The sequence below is a fragment of the Drosophila serrata genome, unplaced genomic scaffold (assembly GCF_035046125.1).
Source record: "Drosophila serrata isolate PLE 108 unplaced genomic scaffold, ASM3504612v1 contig_293, whole genome shotgun sequence".
NCBI classification, from domain to species: domain Eukaryota; kingdom Metazoa; phylum Arthropoda; class Insecta; order Diptera; family Drosophilidae; genus Drosophila; species Drosophila serrata.
The window spans coordinates 2,225,779-2,249,290 of NW_028257191.1; the positions used below are offsets into that span (position 1 = coordinate 2,225,779).

The 23,512-nt window shown below is 35.7% G+C and overlaps 1 protein-coding gene across 1 annotated transcript in view; it reads right to left on the reverse strand.

Annotated features, from left to right (window-relative positions):
• The window catches only part of LOC110176018 (uncharacterized), a 52,504-nt gene that overhangs the window by 3,159 nt on the left and 25,833 nt on the right, over positions 1 to 23,512 (reverse strand). Inside the window, exons 4-5 of the mRNA XM_086836737.1 lie at positions 359 to 450; positions 170 to 295 (exon numbers count right to left, since the gene is read on the reverse strand). Of these exons, the coding sequence (XP_086692863.1) occupies positions 170 to 295; positions 359 to 450 (218 nt within the window). The remainder of the gene's footprint in view (positions 1 to 169; positions 296 to 358; positions 451 to 23,512) is intronic.

Below are 23,512 nucleotides of genomic sequence, written 5' to 3' on the forward strand. Positions count from 1 at the left end.
AAATGCTAAGGCTCATTAGCGTTGGTCTCCAGTTACCTGGACAGACCAGCGCTGCTCCTCCCCCCAACTGATTGGTGAATCCCCGAATTAATCAGCCCAATTAGTGGACAGAAGGAGCTCTATCTTAATCAAAAGTTGGGTAAAGGTGGGTAAAGATGGTGAAACTTACCTCTGGCGCATCCTTAAATCCGCGCGATGCTCGTACATCATCACGGCGAAGGGTCCTTCGGGCGGACGCAGCTCCTGCGAGGTGCGAATGTACAGGTAGGAGAGCAATATAGCCGGGCCACAGTACCTGTAAATCGAAACATGTCAGAGGATATCTTTCCAGGACTAGTATCCTTTACTTGGCACTCACATTAGGAGAAAGAGTCCTCGCGTATATTCCTGCATGTCGTCCATTAAGTTGACAACGCAAAGACCAATGCCCGCCAGCTGAGGCATATACTCCTGGAATTATAATTGTCAAAGAAATTAGCAATTAAAATTATTAAAATTTAAAACTGATTAATGTTAATATTAAGTGAGCTGTTTGAAGTACAATAAATAATGCAAAGCTGCATTGTGTTACTTTGAGAACTGAAAACAATACAACCAAGAGTATAAGAAGAAGGAACTCTTTACTTAATTAAATTCATATACATTTATTTATGTATTTATGGAAATAAATATATAATATATTAAAGCTCAGCAATGCTTAATGTAAAGTGCCTTTAAGTTCTCCTCATACCGATATACCGATGGAGTGCCTTCAAAATAACATGTTTTCTTGACTCAAATTACCGCATAAATAGTTAATACGATTTTCCATGGCTCAAAGAAGCAGCAGTTTATCCAACAATCGTTATAATTTCAAAAGGACAGAAAGCTCACTTTAAAAAGACTACGTTTGTATACCCTTGAATGTTACATAGGTTTAAAAAAAAAACAAATCCAGGCCGATGTGTATAAACCCTTGCGGTTTAAATTTAGATCATTGAGAACTATCCATTTTGGTTAAATGAAAGGCAAAACTAATAGGAAATGCATAAATCATTTATACATATCATATAATAAGTCGGGTTTGATAAAACTTCAGTGATATTATTTTTAAATCTTATAAAATTGGTATATTTTAGATTGAAATATATATTATAAAGCCTAAGGCCTAGGTAGCTATGACAGCACCACTCCCTCTGTAGCTTTAGTTTTAATTGTGGGCATACAGAATGTAAATAAATAAATATATTATAAAATAAACTATAAATTTATTTGATGATAAACAACGATTATATCTTCCATTTTTATTACGTCTTAAAGTTATAGTTTTCGATTTAGCTGTTGAAAAACTGTTGTAAATTCGAAAAATCACTAAAATACAGATATATTGATGTTGTATCGATATTTTTCGCTCAAGTCATTCGATAAATCGATAAGCTGTTTGATATAACATTTTACCGATATTTTTCAATATTAACGATATTCTAACATTACATTAAATATTTTCGATATTAAACATTTCAATGAATCATAGTATATGATATTTTAAATGCGATTGACTACCTCCTTTGTCCATAAATGTTTTACGATTTTTTCTTTCAATATAAGTCGTAAATGACTTCTTCTGACTCACATTATAATGCCCTATAAAGAACAGAAACCAAAAAGAAATGAGGTTAACAGTGAGAAACATTTGAAAAAGTTCATTGACTGACATTTGAAAGTGATTTGTACTAAACAACTGGCATTGATTTTATAATTACAGGCTGAAAATGAGGCCTGGCCCCGGGGGCACAGAGGCACGAAGCCAGGTGTCCTGGCTGTCCTGGATGTGTACCTGTACCTGCTCTTTGATGTCTATCGATTGCCATGCGAAAGAAGTCTTAATTGAATCAACTTTGCGCCAATTCAGAGCCACCTTTTTTGCCAACAGTGGGGCCACACGAGCGGCGAACTTTAGCGCCCACAGTGCGACCTCGACCATGACCCTGACCTGAGCGTCAGGGGAGGAACAGGAGCAGGAGCAGGTGCCTCACCTCAAGGTGGAGTCTGTCCCCTCTCTTTCGCCGAGATTACATCGTAATTGTAATTACATATGAATTCGCGCGTAGCGAAAAGTTTTTCGGATAGCAAAGGAAATTAAACAAAGGGCGGAAATGAATTTATGGCCGCATCCAAGTTATTTTCTCATTAAATGGTTCTACCGGATGGCATGAAGGAGGACAGGTAGTATTATCTCAGGTGAGACACTACACTGAGAGACTCACCTGGTGGAGTGTTCATCAATCAGGATTTGGTTTGGAGGGAGGGAAAACCAACCACTCAATCATCGGTCAGCCAGGTGCAAAAGTCAAAGAGTGGCGTTGTTATAAGAAGCTGCATAATTATTTCGCTGCTGGGGGGAAAACCTTGCAAACTTTCCACCAAAAGTTTCCTTATTTCCTTCACACATATGCTCCTCGGGTCTGGAGAGTTGGTGTGCCTTGTGCAGGGTACTCGTAAATGATTTTGTATGAATAACTATTAAAAAGTTAGCAATTCCCTTGACTCCTCCTCACACTCCTTGGAAGGAGGTTCGGCTTCAACTTTTAAATCAAATCTCACAAACTACAGCAGGAGAGGAGGGAGCTGGGTGAGGATCCAGGGAAAAGTTTTCCATTCGGCGAGTGCCCGAAATTGTAATGAAACCTTTTCAGCCAAAATCGCTGACGCCCCAACCACCTCGCTTCCCTCCTTTTTGGCCCCAACAGTCATTTGGGTAATGAACTGTTAGCGCTCTACAATCTGGCCAACAAATCTGTTTTGAATACTTTGCCCACTGCGCACAGTCAAATGCAAATAAACGACAACAGTCGCCACGGGATGGCGGATGGGATGATTGGGAAGAAGTTCGGTTGGAGGAGTGTCCTCGGATCACGCAGAAAAATAAAGTTTAGCTCCCCTCTTGTGTGTGGGTCCAGACATCAGCAGCAGAAATCGTCACAAAATAAAGTAATTTTCTTGGCAAACACACAGAAAATAAGACCACCTAAGGAGTGGTTTCCTTTATATGGATTTCTAAATATATATATTAAAATACCTTAACTAACTTCAAAATTGGTGCAATTTTAGCCTATAAAGATGGCTAAAAGAAATGTCCTTAGACCACAAGTGTTTAGTAAAATGAAAACACTTGCAAATCGATTGTAAACAAACTAAGGAAACATTATTAATCCGTGAACGTTAACTAAACTCACGCTAGGAAAAAGGCTTTAAATTCGTCATAGTTTTGAAATAATTATATTAAAAAGCCGCACTAAGTACTATCGATATCGCTAACTAAGTTATTCCCAGTTTAACCCCCAAGTATGGAATAATGATTTCCAATTTCCTCCCCTTCTTTTTCAAGTAAAATCTAGTAATTACAAAACTTTTATAATGATATGCAAGCTGCAAGCTGTTCCTCTTTTTAGTTTGCTCTTTTTTCGCTGCGTGTAGGGATGGTGGGCGGATGCTGCACGCAATTTAACGAGGCCTCGGGGTGTCCTGCGAAGGATTCCTTGGCGGAGACGGAGTCATTCGTTTGGTGGCCTTGATAGCGGTTCCTTCTGGATGTGGCTTTTGCGGATGCCGAGATGCGAATGAGTCCTGGAACTCGGTGGGTGTCCTTGCTTCATCGGTGTGTTCTCTTTTTTGCTTCCTTTTATGGACATCCCTACCGTTTTGTGCTCATCTCAACGTTTATGGCGGCACTCGCAGGACCGTTTCCGCTTTATGACCAGGCAAAAGGAAGCCAGTGGGCCATCAGCCCGTTCCAGTTATGATTACCTTTTGGAGTCACCATCGCCATTGGCAAATGCAATTGATTTGATTCGCGCTGGGCACAAATCAATTTGAGCTCTGGCCGTAAACAGTTTACGGCTGAAAGATGCCTCCTCAACAAGTGGCCAGACCATTAAATTGGCTCACATTATTGGGGGCTTTCGGCCTCCGCATCAAGATATTTACAATTTGGCGCGCGTTTTTCGCCAAAATAATTTATCGACTGGGCGGGATTCTTGGTGGCAGCAAAAGCGGAGTATGAAGTGTGGACCGAGGACCAAGAACCAAGACCATAACCAGAGAACCAGAGCAGCCACAGGCAAGCAAGCACATTAATAACAATTTATTTCCGTCCTGCCAGCAGGCATTCCACAGACTCCCCTCATCACTTGCCCCAGGATTCTACCTAACTGAAGGATGGGCAGATGGTGGCACATACCTCCTGCCCCATCCTGCCGAAACAAATTGCAACTGAAGGCTGCAGAAGTATTATCATTTCCACTGTCGCAATTTTGACTTTGACGGATTGCCGCTCAAGTCTACAAACAGGAAATGGGGAACAGGGAACCCGAGCTCCTTCTCGCCTCGTTTTGGTTATTGGATGATGGCAAGCTGGTAATGAAAAGCACTTAATAATAATTTACAAGGTTTACACACTTGGGCAGGGAAATGGGGCGGCCCCAGTTGGGGCTAGAAATGGATCTAGTAATATCAGGAAAAGCAGAATGGAAGGGATTTTAGTCGGGTTTAGAGCAAGCGAAGGTATTAATAAATAGTTATGGAATGCTTGCTGCCTAGAATATATACAATTTCCTACTAGGTGTGGTCACAAGCTTAGGAATTTTTATATAAGATGCGTAACGCTTTATGCTACAGATTTTTAAGCTAGCGACGTAGTCCGAGACACTTAGTCCCACAAATTAGAAATCATGGAGAGTATACCTTAAATATAAAGCTTTTTCATGGGTTAGTAAACATAGAATGTGCAAGGACGTACAAAGACAGACAGATCTAGCACCACATTAAAAAGAGCGGCTAGGTAAAAAGGGCTCTGTTTCTCCTTCTCTGAATTTTCAATAATATTTAAAGAGAAACCGAAGTCAGAGCACGATAAATTGTAGCACTCAAAAATCGTAAAGCGTTACATATCTTGTTATTTGTAGTGTATTTTGTTAATTTCTCTATGCACTTATCAATAAAAAAGAGCCGGAAGTCAGCTCTAGAAATAAAGAATGATTAATTAAGGAACATAAAAATCATATGGCTTTACAAATCTTATTATTTGTAGCTTATTTGCTTATTATCTTTCATAATGTTGTATCATATTGATTTAGTTTTTAAAAAGACCGAATCAAATTAAACTTCAACATGTGCAAATTAAGTTACTTTATAAATAATTTTTCCCTTGAGTCAGAAACAACTTTACAAATACCGAACTACTTGTTTGATTCGACTAATTCAGCATAATTTTTAATAAACTTTTACTGAAATAGGAGTTCTTCAAACATCATTGTAACATCAAGAACATTACCAGGAACGATCTGGGGAAAGTTAGAAAAATAACTATTTCCATCTTCAAATGTTGAGGGAACCTTCAGCCAGCTTAGCTTCTTCCTGTTCACCTGTTGCTCCACCCCCACTTTTCCACTTTTCCACTTTTCCACCTTCTATCTATTTTATGATTGGGAAATTTTCTTTGAAATTCGATGTCCTTGGCTTCGCCGCTTCCCACGCACACAACAGAGTTGACAAAGTGATGATGGAAATGGAAACAAAAGCACAAGCGAAAGAAAAATTGTGGAAATTCTCATTTGTCAGCCTCAGATGTTGGCATTATTTACATGCATATATATATTATATATACATATATTCGAAAGCGATAATTGAATTGAAACTTTGCGCTGTTAAAGCCCCCCTCCACTCCTCCACAATCTGTGCCACACACTTGCTCACTAATTAAAAGAAAATAATTGAAATTGAGTTTGAGTTCGCAGAAGAAGCAGGTTGCCAATATAATCGGAGTCTTTTTTTTAAATATTTTTTGGAAAATTTCTCCTAATGGTCAGCGGAAGGACGCGGCCTGTCGGAGCGGAAAAACAAACGAGGAGAGGGGATGAGCGCCAATGCATAATTAAAAGCAGAAATTTCCCAATTTAAATAATAAGAAAACAATGAACAGACGAAATGCTTTTCGGTCGGAGGGCCGAAATCCCGCCAAAAGCCCGGGCCAGAGATTACAATGTAAACAGCGGAGCGGAGCCCAAAGGTTAGGCCTGGCTCAAAGCCAGGTCTGGGATCAAGGCTGCGGAGGAGGAGGACACGGAATGGACACGGACACGGCAGTAGGCCCGATGAGACACTGCCGGGCTTAATGGCCGTAAAATGGTTGCCAAAGCGGCCAGACGAGGTCACGGCAAAAGCACACATTGCACGGGGGAGGGGCGAAAGGACACTTACTGGTCCTGGACCGGGATCACCGACATGTAGACAGACATTACGGTCCGGACCCGGACCCGGAGCCAGACCCGTACCCAGAGCCGGAGCCGGAGCCGGCATGTGTTGCGCCCTGCAAGCTTACGATAATAACACAATTATGTACTTACATAATTAAAGTCGTAAAGTGCACAAAAACACACAGGACAAGACACAGGGTACAAGGACACTGGGCGGAAAATGTTTTTCCTGCATTTTATATTCAATTCGAAATACAGACTAGGGAGGTATGTATTTGGAGGGGAAAAGCCGGATATCATACAGAGATAGTCATATCGATATAATCAAAAATTTTAAATATCTAAACGTACTACCTTACCCATAATTTTTAAAAATTAGCTCATTTAACCTTTATATCTCCTTATTATTTAACTATATTAGAGAAAACTTTAAAACTTGTAAGCTAAAATCTTATAGAAAAGTGATATTTAATATACATATTGATCTCTTCAATTATGAACGATAGCTTTGATAACCAACATCTTAACATATCGATAATATATATTAATATATATATATAATATAATATTATCAAAATGTATCCGCAAAATGTTATTTAAATAATTTGTTTCAAGATCACATAAAACATATTAATATATTGCAATTCTAAGTATCGAAAATTGTAAAATTTTTATCGATAATACCGAAAAGAACTTTAAAGATGTTATTTAACTATTTCTGTCTTAATTTGATTCTATTAGTTCGATATATCAAACAGAATATTGATTAATCCACATATACATATATGTATGTATATTGTAACTTTAAAATGTAAATACAGTATTGATTTATCGATCTTTTCTGATCAAGTATATATAGGCTTGCATATTATAGGCTCAAAAATGTCCGGTTCAGTGCAAAGTTCTTAATGCAAATATATATTATATCTAAAATTAAGCAATTGCTATGATTAAAAGTATAATTAAATCATTACTAAAATGTAGATATTAATAAATATATATTTTTTTAAGTGTACCTATATGTTTTTTTTCGCTCTGTGCAAGGACCTTCGCAAGGATGTAGGCAGGAGCTCCAGACTTTGATTTTGATTTTGATTCGCTGCGACCACAGGTCCCTGGTTTTTATTTTTTCGGTTGTTTTAAGTGACAGAGGGTGGGGAAAATGCAAACGAAGTGGAAACCGAAAACGCTGGAAAAGCGTAGGAAAAGCGCCTCCTGTCCGCTGTCCGATCGGAGGGTGCCGCAGATTGGCCAAAAAGATGGCTCAGATAGCAATCCAACGACGGCAAGGGGAAATCGCTTGAAAGTGTGGCCAAAAACAAGGATTGCAGCCTTGGCAGTTGGCTTGAAGAGTGGGTGGTGGTCGGTGGGTGGGTGGAAAGCCAGCTTTTTACGCGTGCTTTTTCTCATTTGTTTTCCCATTTCAAAAAGTTTTCCCCAGCTTGCATTTGTTGCCATTCTCGTTCGTTCTGTTGATGTTATTAATATTTTATGCTTATGCGCATAACAACAATCAACGGCAGTGGCAACAAAGGAAGGCGAACAAAAGTATCCACTTTGTTCGGATACACAGATACAGATACAGTAACAGATACAGATACTGGCAGGAGAACCTAATACAATTACCCAAAAACACATACCCTTAACCTCGTTAGAAGTGCTCCTCCATGGCACTCGAAACTTTTGCCCGATTCTAATTCCAATGTGGGGGCGGCTTCTAATAACCCCACAGTCTCCTTACCACACCCCATAATTGGTTCCCTTTTGGACGCGGAATTCCACCTGGACTCAGACTTGGACTCGGACTCTGGTAAGCCGCTTAAGGGACAATAGGAAAAACATCAACAAGGACTTTTGTTACAAAACAGTTTCGGTTGAAAAACACAAACCGATTGATTCGACCGCAGACCGATTTCCCAGATCCCAGGACTTTAAAGTGCTGCAAAGCACTTGGCAACCCCGTCACCTCCCGACCTTGCCACCTTGCCACCTTGCCACCTCCATAGCCACCCTGAGAGAGCACTCAGCCATCCAAAAAGTCGCTAACACACACACACACACACACACACACACGCTTTGTTGCAAAGAGAGCGCATAAATATTATAACGTAATTTGAGCTGCCATTTCACGGCCTCTGGCAGCCAGAAATTTGACAACCTCCAGTGCCATGTAGCAAAGTGCTGCCTAGGGTGGCTTTAAGAGTTTCTTAAGCGCCGAGAACTTCATTTTGCTTCTTGAAATTAATTCATTAATAATTAAATCATAAGGAAGATCTGATAAGTTAGTATCGAATTTTAATAATTTTGGTTTGATTAAATGACATTCGTAATAGAAAATATATAACAAAAGCTTAACCAAAGACAATGCAACGTTTAAGATGCATAACGTCATACGAATTTTAAGGCCTGGTTCTACAAAAATTAGAGGGAGAGAGTGTTTAGATTTGTATGCTCTTAAATTTATTTGATTTATTTTAAATATTAAGAGGTCACGCATCTTATTATTTATGCTTCAATGGCTTAAATAGTGGTTTTAAGCTCTTATATATATAAATACTGTAAGGATTACAGCATGCTGAATAATATTTCATCTTTAAATTAGGCTTTACAACTTGTTCAAAATAAAAAAAAAAATCCAAAATCCTTGTTTTTTTAATATTAGCGCTAGCAGAAAAACTATGTCTGCGTTACGTATCTTATTCTAATTATTGCAATTTATTTAATGGTTCCTTGAAGTATTAAAATATATGTATAAAATGATATATAAATTAAAATATATATTTAAATAGTAAATTAAAATATATATTTATATAAAAACTGTCAAGATTCTAAATGAAGTTTTAAATTTAAATGAAATAACCAAACTTAAAGTTATTATTAATGAGGTTCTTGAACACGTTACATATCGTATTCTAAATATATATTTCTAGGTAGCTTTTAATAGTTAAAACATATAAGTACTTTTTATAGTCAAGCATTTTTAATCAAGTTCTAAGTTTATTTAACACTCCCGAAAATGCTTTATAAGAAATATAGTCTGTTTTTCTCCATATTTAATTTATAATTTAAAAATTCAATACTGCTTAAACCCCCCTCGTCTGACTCCATCTCGCTGTCTGCTCTTTTGCCGCTGTCTTTTCGCCGAATTTGTTGATATTGTTATTTTACAATATGTAAAACGTTTACCAGGAATCCCACTGGAGTATTGAACAAGGTCTCCGCCATCCCCCCCTGGACAAGGCTCCACCTTGGCTCCGAGCCTTAATCAGGATCCCAAGATCCTGTTTTGCGAGACGAAGAGCATTGACACTTTCACCTAGCTGCATTTGGGAATTTGTCAAAGTCATCGAGGGAGGAGTATATCCCTCAAATAGAGTCTGAAGAATTCCATTCCCCATTGGGGAACGTGGTCGGTCGCTCCATTATCAGAGTCATTAGTTGCCCCGCCAGCTGTTGCTCCTTGGTGTCGGATGGGTGGTGTCGCCGGGCGTGGTGATAAAAATTGATTGCCTTACGGGGCGATTGCAACACGCATAAAATCGGGTGCGGGGGGGCAGATCCTGCCTCGTCCTGGCCCAACGTTTTGCTGGCCATTGCCACTCAATTTGCAGGAGCAGCAAGCCAGGAGCAAGTCAGGAGCAACATCATTGCCGGCCATTAAAATTCCGTTAAACGAAACGAAACTGAAAATGGGAATGGGTTTTGGGGGTTGGGTTTGGGTTTGAGAACGTCTTGGCCACTTGCAGTTTCTTGGGGCAGCGCAGAAATCTCACGATTCTGCAATAAGAATTTTTATGCCCTAACATGTGGGGTAGTCCTGACTGCTCACTCCCGCTGTGTTTTGCCCTCACTTTCAGTGTGAATTGCTGTGGAAATGAATTTACGTCTGCCTGCTTAATAATTGAAAATGCCAATCAAGAGTGGAGCCAAATGAAAGGTCCTGAGGATTCCCCCAAGAACGCTTCAAAAAAAAAAAACAAAGCATGAAAAGGGGACTCACCTCGAGAGCCAACTTAAGCAGCACTAAAGTCTCAACAACAACGGAAACAAAAGAAAGTATAATAAAAAAGAAAGTAAAAAGATGGTAAAAAGAAAGTAACAAAATCAATAAACATTTTTCAAGAAATTTCATTTTAACATATACATTTATTAATAGGGGTTTCTTATGATTCAATAAACAAAAGATGCTTAATTTTTTAATAAGCAAAACTCCCCTTTTTCGTATTGATTTTTGGGTACTATTTTCTCTAGTTGATTAAAAGAGAGAACTTTAAATTTAGTGTCTATTCAAGTACATTTACCTTGAAAAAAGATACAAAAATTAATGTTTTACACAACTTGTAATTCAGTTTTGGCCACGTATTAAAAGTGTTATAAAAACCAAGACTCCAGAACAAACTAATTTAACAAGTTTACATAATTTTGTAGCTCTAACTATATAAATTCCACTGAGTACATATAATAACCAATTAGTTTTTCTTCACAGTTCAAATCGTAGAACAGAAGTTTCACTTTCTCTGCCACTTTCCACCACCAGGATACCAGGACAGAAGGACACTGCATTTGCCCCGTTTTCTTGCTTCAATGATTGATTGATAGATGGCAGGATGGATGGATGTTGATGTGGAAAAGTTTTCTAGCTTCCATTTGCTGATAAACTTTGAAATTGCAGCAGCAGCAGCAGCAGCATCACCATCGGTTCCAGAAGGAAACTGCATTGCAATGTCCTTGCAATCCATCCCACTTCGACCCCTGGACACATCAACTAATTTGCAACGACAATGGAGCAATTTGCATAGCTCGTTGTGACCCGGCAAATGGCAATTTAATAAGCTACACACACCCAGCTTCCAGAAGGGCCAAAAGGATGCACAGGATAAAGGGATGCTCGCCCACAGACAACTGCTGGCTGCTAACAAAGTTACCATCATAATATGTAATAATGACGAAGATCGGAGAGAGAGACCGAGAGACCAAAACCCAGGCCTCAGGACTCAGGACTCAGGACCTCAGCACCTCGCAATGCAGGCCAAAGGACCATTTGATTTCCGCTTTAAGCGGAAGTCTCATTTGAGCCAGGGAATGGGTTGTGGAGCGGCGTTTGCATGTGTAATTTGTACAAATTGTTACAACGAGCCCGAAGCCAAGGCAAATGGGGCCAGTTGATTGTATTTAAAGTTTCTTTTCTTTCTGCGCCCAGATAAATGGCAAACGAGACAGGAAGAAAGAGTGTGAGAGACCGGGTAAACAGGACGAACTGAGGGGAGTAACCAACTTCTGGCTTTTCTCTCTTTATGTGGAAACCTATAGGTATTCTCGGGTATCTGCGAATTCCAAGAAGTTAAACCTATATTTCTCAATAAAATCTACAACATAATATAATAAAATTAAAGCCTTTAGAACCAGCCAAGTCTTTCATCTTTAAACTAGACTAAAGTTCTGCTAAAGATAGTAATTAAAATAATCGAACTTAGTATCTTTATAACGAATTATCCTTTTTCTTGATACTTTGCTGATAGTTCCCTAGACTTAAGCCATGTCAGAGTGTCAGAGTTCTATCTGTAGCATCTTTTAGTCGATTCTCTTAACTCAAATCCTCTGAGAAAAACCCGCCCAATAAGTCCCATTCTCGTAGACTTGATAATGTTTACTTTAGCCGTTTCCTTTTGCACAGTGACTTGAATTTTTCGCCCAGTTCCTCCAGTCTTTAGTCTCCATGCCAAACCCAAACCCAATCCCAATCCCAACCCCTCGGCGTAATTTCGTTTTCGTTTTGCAGGCGCATATCCGGCCAAGTTTTGCTGGTAAAGATTGGGGGTTGTGGGGATTAGGAGACGCCGCGTGCCAAAGTCAACGCCGGCAACCGGATATCCGGAACGAGGCTGGGGGCCTGGGAGCTGGTTGAGCCGGAGGAGCAACAACTGAACAGTAAACATAAATAAAGTGCGGCCGCAGTGAGAGCGAGCAAAAAAATATATATGAAATAGAAGGACCCGGGAGCGGGTCGAAACAAAGCCGAAGGGAGCAGGACGAAAGGCATGTTCTTTGCATACACAACGACTTAAGCTAGTTCCCTGTAAAAACTCCGCCAAAAAAATCCTGCAACTCCCCGCAAAACCTGACCTACCCAAAGAAAAAGACTCTCGATACTAAATTTCGAGTCCATGAATGTTTGTCCTTTTGGGAGCAAAGTACAGCTTGTAATCCATGTGCCATAAGTTCATTAAATACGGTCTGAATCAAGGATGTTTCTTAGTTTCGCTTTTTTAGTTTTTTAAACCAACTTTGGACGAAATTTCTGGGTGCTTTACAAACCTTTAGAAATACAAAATAAAATATGCTATAATATTTTAAATCGTTTAACAATAACAAATTTACACTGAATTTGATTATCGGACTAGAGTTATAAGAAGACTCAAATGACACCACCCTCAGGACCTTTCTGTCCGGTTTTTAACATAAGAAATCAGTAAAAGCAATAAAAATTAATAAAAAATATATGCATAAATATAAATATGGCATATTTTTTATTATTATTAAGAAACAATCTAAAGTAAAATGTTGTAAGCCGATTAGATAAAGTTGCCACAAGGCAATTGTACAGTACACTAATCGTTTAATAAAAACTTTATTTATGATTAAGTGCAAGTTAAAAAAACATATTTCCCTCTTTTGGATATGTATTTTTTTTCGATTTAAAACACTAGTAATTTCTAAAAGCTCTTACTAAATACTGGATATTAAAGTTAAGTAAAAGAAATATAAATTAGGATCTTTTATATTATATCTTACTTATTGACTTAAAGAAAATTGGTAAAAAAAAAGGTCGTAAGAATATATTAAGTGCAATTTAAGTGCCCTGTAAGAAAAAATACTACAAAATGATTAGGTAAAAAATATTTGGATCGTTACTTAAATGGCGGTGGCCCCATACACACATTTGGATCTACAGAATATGGCTGTGTCTACACTATGCATGAATTTATGCCACGTATTTTGACTTCCGGCTGCTATTTATTCAGCCTAAAAGATGCAACGTTTTTTGCCACACAGAAAGTTTGGAAATTGTTTTTTAGTGCATACTTTCGCGGGTCAAAATAATTGCCTCAATATTAAATGTTAGCATACTGTTTTGGGCTGCCGATCCTAACTGCACGACCTTTGGAAAATTAAAAAGCGGACTCAAGCACTGTATTTACATTTTGCATGGCGGAAATGATCAACCATTTAATATTAAATTTCAATTTGGATCATTGCTTATATGGCGGTGGCCTTATACACACAGCCGGATCTACAGAATATGGCTGTGACTTCATTATCCATAAAAGTATGCCACGCATTTTCACTTCCGGCTGCTATTAATTCAGCCTAAGGGATGTAAAGTTTTTAAGCCAGACAGTTCGTAATTTTTGCAAATTGGTTTTCAGTGCATTCTTTCGCGGGTCAAAATAATTGCCTCAATATTAAATGTTAGCATACTGTTTTGGGCTGCCGATCGAAGCTGCGCGACCTTTGGAAATCTAAAAAGCAGACTCGAGCACAGTATTTACATTTTGCATGGCGAAAATGATCGTCAGTTTACATTTAAATTTATCGCTTTCTGATGTGGCGGCAACTATTTAAATTCAAAAAAAATTTTGTCGGTAAGCTGATACGACGGGTATTGATGTCCCTAATAAATTTAAAATTCAAAATCGGAAGTTTAACAAAAGCATGTATGGTCTTTTGTTATTGTAAATTGTACTTGTTTTTAAAGAGTTTTTTTTTTTTGTAAAAGAAATGTTTTTATTGTTTTTAAAGAGTTTTTGTTGTAAAAGAGATGTTTTTATTGTTTTTAAAGAGCTTTTGTTGCAAAAGAGATGTTTTTATTGTTCTTAAAAAGTTTTTGTTGTAATAGAGATGTTTTATATTGGTTTTAAAGAGTTTTTGTTGGTAAAGAGATGTTTTTTATTGGTTGTAAAGAGTTTTTGTTGTAAAAGAGATGTTTTTAATGTTTTTAAAGAGTTTTTTTTGTAAAAAAGATGATTTTATTGTTTTTAAAAGGTTATTATTGTAAAAGAGATGTTGATGTTGTTGTTTTTGTTGTTGTAGTAGTTTTTGACGTTGTTGTTGTTGTTGTTGTTGTGGTTGATGTTGTTGTTGTTGTTGTTGTTGTTGTTGTTGTTGTTGTACTACATACTCCGCAGATACTGTTGTTGTTGTAGGCAAAGGCAAGCCTTCGATTTGGTCAATTTCAGTAAAAATCCATACTAAAGTAACAGGCGAACAGAAGGCAGCAGCAAGCAAATTTAATTTTCTGCTAATTCATTGAACATCCTAAAAGAATGCTACACCGTACCCCAAAAGTATGCAATTTCAAAAATATGCGATTATTTTTTTAGGGCTGTGTGACCATATCATAAATATTTTGTCATCGAAATTTATCGATTTAGTTGGCGGCAACTGTAGACTATTTAAATTCAAATTCAAATTTTTCGGTTAACTGATAGGGCGGCTACTGATGGTCTATTTGAATTTAAATTCAAATTTGGCAGTTATATTAATATATTTCTTGTGTTTTGTTGTTGTAAATTGAAAATTGTTGTTGCTAGAAAGTTGTTGTAAAAGAGAAGTTGTTGTTGTTGTATGTAAAAACAAGGCTTCGATCTCGACATTTTCAGTACAAAATCATCAATTCCTGGATCTGAAGTACCAGGCGAACAGAAACCGAAGAAAGCAAATTAATTTTGGTGCAGAGGGTGTGATATTAGAGTTGTAGATCTAGCTAGAAAATAACTAAAATGGGTTAGTTGGCGGTAATTTATCGTTAATTTTAAACTTATCGTTTTACTGACGTGGCGGCAACTGATCAAGTATTAAAATTAAAACTAAAATTTATCAGTTAACTGGTATGGTAGGTTCTAAAAGCCTATTTAAATGTAAACTTAAATTTGTCAGTTAAACTAGTATTTTTTTTGTCGTTTATTGTTGTAAATTGTAAATGGCAGTTGCTGCTAAAGAGATGTTGATGTAAAAGAGATGTTGTTGTTGTTGTAGAAACAAAAATAACTAAATTGGGTTAGTTAGCGGTAATTTATCGTTTAATTCAAACTTATCGATTTCCTGCCGTGGCGGCAACTGATCCAGTATTTAAATTCAAATTCAAATTTGTCGCTTAACTGATATAAAGGGGTTTTGTTTAAAAGTCGCATAACAGTGTTAAAAGTGCATTAGTGCGTTAGTTGCTTGGCGCTTAAAAAATCTGCATACTAAATTTAACTTTTAAAGATATACAATTTTTTTTTAGATTTTTCACAATTTTAATGATGTAACCCCTTTAATTTTTTTGAAAAATGTGAAAAATTTATTTTGCTTCCTGAGATGTCCAGAAAGATTCGCCTGTTAAAGCTGATCAAGAATATATATATTATAGGGTCGGAAATGGCTCCTTCACTGATAAAAATTATATTTTCCTCTGTAAGATTCTTGAAATCGAAATTTCTTTTTAATAACTTTGTAGTATTTTTTGGGACAGTCAAAGTTTAAAAATCGCATAACTTTGCCAAAAGTGCATTAATTTCTTTTCGGAAACCGCTCCTACGCTAGTTGCTTGGCGCTTAACAAATCTGCATACTAAATATTGCTTTTGAAGAAATACAATTTTTTTTTTTAGATTTTTCACAACTTTAATGATGTAACCCCTTTAATTTTTTTGAAAAATGTGAAAAATTTATTTTGCTTCCTGAGATGCCCAGAAAGATTCGCCTGTTAATGCTGATCAAGAATATATATATTATAGGGTCGGAAATGGCTCCTTCACTGATAAAAATTATATTTTCCCCTGCAAGCTTCTTGAAATCGAAATTTTTACTTAATAATTTTGTAGTATTTTTTGGGACAGTCAAAGTTTAAAAACCGCATAACTTTGCCAAAAGAGCATTAATTTCATTTCGGGAACCGCTCCTGCGTTAATTGCTTGGCGCTTAACAAATCTGCATACTGAATTTAACTTTTAAGGAAATACAATTTTTTTCATATTTTTCACAATTTTAATGATGTAACCCTTTTAATTTTTTTGAAAAATGTGAAAAATTTATTTTGCTTCCTGAGATGCCCAGAAAGATTCGCCTGTAAATGCTGATCAAGAATATATATGATTTATAGGGTCGGAAATGGCTCCTTCACTGATAAAAATTATATTTTCCTCTGTAAGATTCTTGAAATCGAAATTTTTCCTTAATAATTTTGTAGTATTTTTTGGGACAGTCAAAGTTTAAAAACCGCATAATTTTGCCAATAGTGCATTAATTTCATTTCGGGAACCGCTCCTGCGTTAGTTGCTTGGCGCTTAACAAATCTGCATACTGAATTTAACTTTTAAGGAAATACAATTTTTTTGCAGATCTTTCAAAATTTTAATGATGTAACCCCTTTAATTTTTATGAAAAATGTGAAAAATTTATTTTGCTTCCTGAGATGCCCAGGAAGATTCGCCTGTTAATGCTAATCAAGAATATATATGATTTTTAGGGTCGGAAATGGCTCCTTCACTGATAAAAATTATATTTCCCTCTGCAAGATTTTTGAAATCGAAATTTTTACTTAATAATTTTTTAGTATTTTTTGGGACAGTCAAACTTTAAAAACCGCATAACTTTGCCAAAAGAGCATTAATTTCATTTCGGGAACCGCTTCTGCGTTAATTGCTTGGCGCTTAAAAAATCTGCATACTGAATTTAACTTTTAAGGAAATACAATTTTTTTTCAGATTTTTCACAATTTTAGTGATGTAACCCCTTTAATTTTTTTGAAAAATGTGAAAAATTTATTTTGCTGCCTGAGATGCCCAGAAAGATTCGCCTGTTAATGCTAATCAAGAATATATATGATTTTTAGGGTCGGAAATGGCTCCTTCACTGATTAAAATTATATTTTCCTCTGCAAGATTTTTGAAATCGAAATTTTTACTTAATAATTTTGTAGTATTTTTTGGGACAGTCAAAGTTTAAAAACCGCATAACTTTGCCAAAAGAGCATTAATTTCATTTCGGGAACCGCTTCTGCGTTAATTGCTTGGCGCTTAAAAAATCTGCATACTGAATTTAACTTTTAAGGAAATACAATTTTTTTTCAGATTTTTCACAATTTTAGTGTTGTAACCCCTTTAATTTTTTTGAAAAATGTGAAAAATTTATTTTGCTGCCTGAGATGCCCAGAAAGATTCGCCTGTTAATGCTAATCAAGAATATATATGATTAATAGGGTCGGAAATGGCTCCTTCACTGATAAAAATTATATTTTCCCCTGCAAGATTCTTGAAATCGAAATTTTTACTTAATAATTTTGTAGTATTTTTTGGGACAGTCAAAGTTTAAAAACCGCATAACTTTGCCAAAAGAGCATTAATTTCATTTCGGGAACCGCTTCTGCGTTAATTGCTTGGCGCTTAAAAAATCTGCATACTGAATTTAACTTTTAAAGAAATACAATTTTTTTTTTAGATTTTTCACAATTTTAATGATGTAACCCCTTGCAATTTTTTGGAAAAATTCGAAATGTCTGTTTTGCAACCTGAGATGGCCAGAAAGATTCGCCTGTTAATACTGATCAAGAATATATATGATTTATAGGGTCGGAAATGGCTCCTTCACTGATAAAAATTATATTTTCCCCTGCAGGATTCTTGAAATCGAAATTTTTACTTAATATCTCTTTAGTATTTTTTGGGACAGTCAAAGTTTAAAAACCGCATAACTTTGCCAAAAGAGCATTAATTTCATTTCGGGAACCGCTCCTGCGTTAGTTGCTTGGCGCTTAACAAATCTGCATACTGAATTTAACTTTTAAGGAAATACAATTTTTTTTCAGATTTTTCAAAATTTTAATGATGTAACCCCTTTAATTTTTATGAAAAATGTGAAAAATTTATTTTGCTTCCTGAGATGCCCAGGAAGATTCGCCTGTTAATGCTAATCAAGAATATATATGATTTTTAGGGTCGGAAATGGCTCCTTCACTGATTAAAATTATATTTTCCCCTGCAAGATTCTTGAAATCGAAATTTCTTTTAGATAACTTTGTAGTATTTTTTGGGACAGTCAAAGTTTAAAAACCGCATAACTTTGCCAAAAGAGCATTAATTTCATTTCGGGAACCGCTCCTGCGTTAATTTCTTTGGGCTTAACAAATCTGCATACTGAATTTAACTTTTAAGGAAATACAATTTTTTTTTTCAGATTTTTCACAATTTTAATGATGTAACCCCTTTAATTTTTTTGAAAAATGTGAAAAATTTATTTTGCTTCCTGAGATGCCCAGGAAGATTCGCCTGTTAATGCTGATCAAGAATATATATGATTTATAGGGTCGGAAATGGCTCCTTCACTGATAAAAATTACATTTCCCTCTGCAAGATTTTTGAAATCGAAATTTTTACTTAATAATTTTTTAGTATTTTTTGGGACAGTCAAACTTTAAAAACCGCATAACTTTGCCAAAAGAGCATTAATTTCATTTCGGAGACCGCTCCTGCGTTAGTTGCTTGGCTCTTAACAAATCTGCATACTGAATTTATCTTTTAAAGAAATATAATTTTTATTTGAATTTTTCACAATTTTAATGATGTAACCCCTTTAATTTTTTTGAAAAATGTGAAAAATTTATTTTGCTCCTTAGATGCCCAGAAAGATTCGCCTGTTAATGCTGATCAAGAATATATATGATTTATAGGGTCGGAAATGGCTCCTTCACTGATAAAAATTACATTTCCCTCTGCAAGATTTTTGAAATCGAAATTTTTACTTAATAATTTTTTAGTATTTTTTGGGACAGTCAAACTTTAAAAACCGCATAACTTTGCCAAAAGAGCATTAATTTCATTTCGGAGACCGCTCCTGCGTTAGTTGCTTGGCTCTTAACAAATCTGCATACTGAATTTATCTTTTAAAGAAATACAATTTTTATTTGAATTTTTCACAATTTTAATGATGTAACCCCTTTAATTTTTTTGAAAAATGTGAAAAATTTATTTTGCTTCCTGAGATGCCCAGAAAGATTCGCCTGTTAATGCTGATCAAGAATATATATGATTTATAGGGTCGGAAATGGCTCCTTCACTGATAAAAATTATATTTTCCTCTGCAAGATTTTTGAAATCGAAATTTTTACTTAATAATTTTTTAGTATTTTTTGGGACAGTCAAACTTTAAAAACCGCATAACTTTGCCAAAAGAGCATTAATTTCATTTCGGGAACCGCTCCTGCGTTAGTTGCTTGGCTCTTAACAAATCTGCATACTGAATTTATCTTTTAAAGAAATACAATTTTTATTTGGATTTTTCACAATTTTAATGATGTAACCCCTTTAATTTTTTTGAAAAATGTGAAAAATTTATTTTGCTTCCTGAGATGCCCAGAAAGATTCGCCTGTTAATGCTGATCAAGAATATATATGATTTATAGGGTCGGAAATGGCTCCTTCACTGATAAAAATTATATTTCCCTCTGCAAGATTTTTGAAATCGAAATTTTTACTTAATAATTTTTTAGTATTTTTTGGGACAGTCAAACTTTAAAAACCGCATAACTTTGCCAAAAGAGCATTAATTTCATTTCGGAAACCGCTCCTACGTTAGTTGCTTGGCGCTTAACAAATCTGCATACTGAATTTATCTTTTCAAGAAATACAATTTTTTTTTAGATTTTTCACAATTTTAATGATGCAACCCCTTTAATTTTCTTGAAAAATGTGAAAAATTTATTTTGCTTCCTGAGATGCCCAGAAAGATTCGCCTGTTAATGCTGATCAAGAATATATATGATTTATAGGGTCGGAAATGGCTCCTTCACTGATAAAAATTATATTTCCCTCTGCAAGATTTTTGAAATCGAAATTTTTACTTAATAATTTTTTAGTATTTTTTGGGACAGTCAAACTTTAAAAACCGCATAACTTTGCCAAAAGAGCATTAATTTCATTTCGGAAACCGCTCCTACGTTAGTTGCTTGGCGCTTAACAAATCTGCATACTGAATTTATCTTTTCAAGAAATACAATTTTTTTTTAGATTTTTCACAATTTTAATGATGCAACCCCTTTAATTTTCTTGAAAAATGTGAAAAATTTATTTTGCTTCCTGAGATGGCCAGAAAGATTCGCCTGTTAATGCTGATCAAGAATATATATGATTTATAGGGTCGGAAATGGCTCCTTCACTGATTAAAATTATATTTTCCTCTGCAAGATTCGTGAAATCGAAATTTCTACTAGATAATTTTGTAGTATTTTTTGGGACAGTCAAAGTTTAAAAACCGCATAACTTTGCCAAAAGTGCATTAATTTCATTTCGGGAACCGCTCCTACGTTAGTTACTTGGCGCTTAACAAATCTGTTTATTTAATATTGCTTTTTAAGAAATACATTTTTATTTTAGATTTTTCACAATTTTACTGATGTAACCCCTTGCAATTTTTTGGAAAAATTGGAAAAGTCTGTTTTGCAACCTGAGATGGCCAGAAAGATTCGCCTGTTAATGCTGATCAAGAATATATATGATTTATAGGGTCGGAAAGCTCCTTCATTGAAAAAAATATATTTTCCTCTGCAGGATTCTTGAAATCGAAATTTTTAATTTATAATTTTGTAGTATTTTTTGGGACAGTCAAAGTTTAAAAATCGCATAACTTTGTCTTAAGTGCGTTAATTTAAATTCGGAAAGAGTTTCTGTGTGTTTGGCGTTTAAAAAAACCTGCAAATAGAAATCAATCTGAAATTACTGTATCAGATGAAGGCATTCTTATGAAAACAGAATTGTAAAAATCGAAGTTAAGTAGAGAGTGAAAAATTGGGATAAGTGAATGCATTAATTTTATGGTATAAAAACCACTTTTATTAACGAATTTTGTAAGCTTTCAGAAGGTAAGTTATAGGAAACATAAAAATCGAATAATTAGCCATTTGTATGTATATCGAGTTGACTATTGACTATTTTTGGCTTATTTCTTGAATGGATAGCTGAGTTCTCTGAAAACAAAATCGTTTGTTAATAGTCTTAAATAAATTCAAGCACTCTTCAAGTATCACATACTAATTAATAAAATATATATATTTATTAAACATTATTTCCAAACAACTTTTCTATAATATTTTATTTTAGCAACTTCAATTACTTGAGCATTTTTGAACTGAAAGCCATGTCCTTTAGGACACATTCCACATTTATAGTAGGCTCCTCCACTTGACGGAGGTAAAGGGATTGCTGTATTTTTCCATACTGATTTGTTTGGGGACAACTTAAAAAATCAATTTGCCAGAGCACAAAGGGAAGCCGCTGCCAGGTAGCCGCCAGTCGCCGAGGGGCTAGCAAACAACCAACAGGAGTCTGGGAGTCCTGGAGGAGCCTTTGAGCCAGGAGGAGACCAGGAGGAGACCCGGGAGCCGAGGCATGCGTAGAAATATGGAAAATTTCAATTTGTTTTGTGTGGGGGAAAAAAGTTTCTGACACTTTTCCAGGCCAAAAGCAAAAAGCAAACAGAACCGAAATGAAAACTTTTTGCTGGCCAGTTATGAAATCGCTTATTACCCGCACCTGTAAAAGGAGCCAACTCCCAGTCCAGTCCAGGATTCAGGGCAAGAGCTGCTCCTCGAAGCGAGAGCTTCTCGAGGTATACGAATCTGAACCCATCTCTGAATCTGGAGCAATTTGGGGTGTATGATGTGTGTGTGTTTTTCGACTTTTTGGGTTCGAAAACTATGTGAAAAGTTTCGCTTATTAAACGGCGAAAATGAGAGGAGGCAAGCAGGCTTGGCAAATTGTGAATTGGCCATCAGAGTCCTCATGGAATTGTTTATACACAAGACAAGGACCTGGCACATACTCCCCATAATAACAGTGTCCTACATCGACTGGTACTCCTTTGAATCCTTGCTGCTCCTGCTCCTCCTATGGCCATGTGTGTGTCGTCGTAATAGAATGCTAAAATATTCATAAATTGCCGCAAACACAAGGCAATGGGGGTTTGGGACACACCCCCTTTGAGATAATAAGCCCCATTGCCAGAGCGAGTTGAGTTGCCTTGGAGAGCAGCCATCAAATTATACGCAAATATTGAATTAATGAAATTATTGACAGGCGACTGGGCAGGAGCGGCACCAGGAGCACGTAGTAGAGCCAGGAGCTCGCTCGACTCTCTAGAGGATTACCCGTCGAGCTCCACTTGTTGCCCCCCAAAGGGAGCGGGCGGAATGACAGCTTTCTGAATGGTCAGTGAATTGCCAAATAAATTATACAAAATTGCCGGCAAAGGTTCAATCAACTCCGATTGCCGTGTACTTTGGATTCCTGAGCCATACAAAAAAGAATAAAAAACAATACCAGAAAATGGGAAAAATACGAAATGGTAACATAACCATTTTCAGTTCTCTGTCATTTGGGGAAATTACATGTTTCCAGGAGTCGGTAAATAGTTATTTATTTTGGTTTATTCTAAATAATACTTGTTAGGAAACAGTAAACTCATTAAATCATTATAAGCTGTAATAGTACAAATAATAGTGACTACATTTAAAGAGAAAACAAAAATGTTGCTCTAGAAATAACTAAGTTTAAATTTTATAGCAAAGTTGTTTGATGATCATATTTGTTAAGTAGAGGTTCTGGTTTGCCTTAAAATATGGAAATATATTTGTAAATATTAAGCTAATTAAGTCACTTAACAATAATAATAATAAAATAAATAATAATAAAATAATAATAAAAACTTCATATTAAAAGTAATTAAAAATATTGTTCCACAAATTTCCAAATGGTTCCTTCCAAGCTTCTGACTAAAATTATAATACCCTGCGAGGGTATATTAAATCTATTTTCAAACAGAAATTTTAAAAATAGAAAACTAAATTCTAAGCATAATAAAAAATTATGATTTGATAATTGCCAAATGTGATGATTTTGAAGCACTGAAGCAAAATTGTCTGATGATGGTAAAAATATAACCTCCAACACCAGTTTTTAATTTTTTATGAAAAGAACAATTTTATGTTCTAGGATATAGTCGAGTCTCAATTAAGGGATATTAAATAAGTATATAAAATAATAGTACTGAGTATTACTTCTGATCATCGATTTAATCTATAAGATATTGTATCTGGAATTCAACAAAATAAATACACAATAAATATAAATATAGCAGTCGCTAATTTTTTAATTTAGGAAGATTAATTTCAAATAATTTATTATTATAGAAAATGAATTAAGAGTAAGCTGTGTTAACTATGTATATCCTTAGATTGTTTCCTTTTCT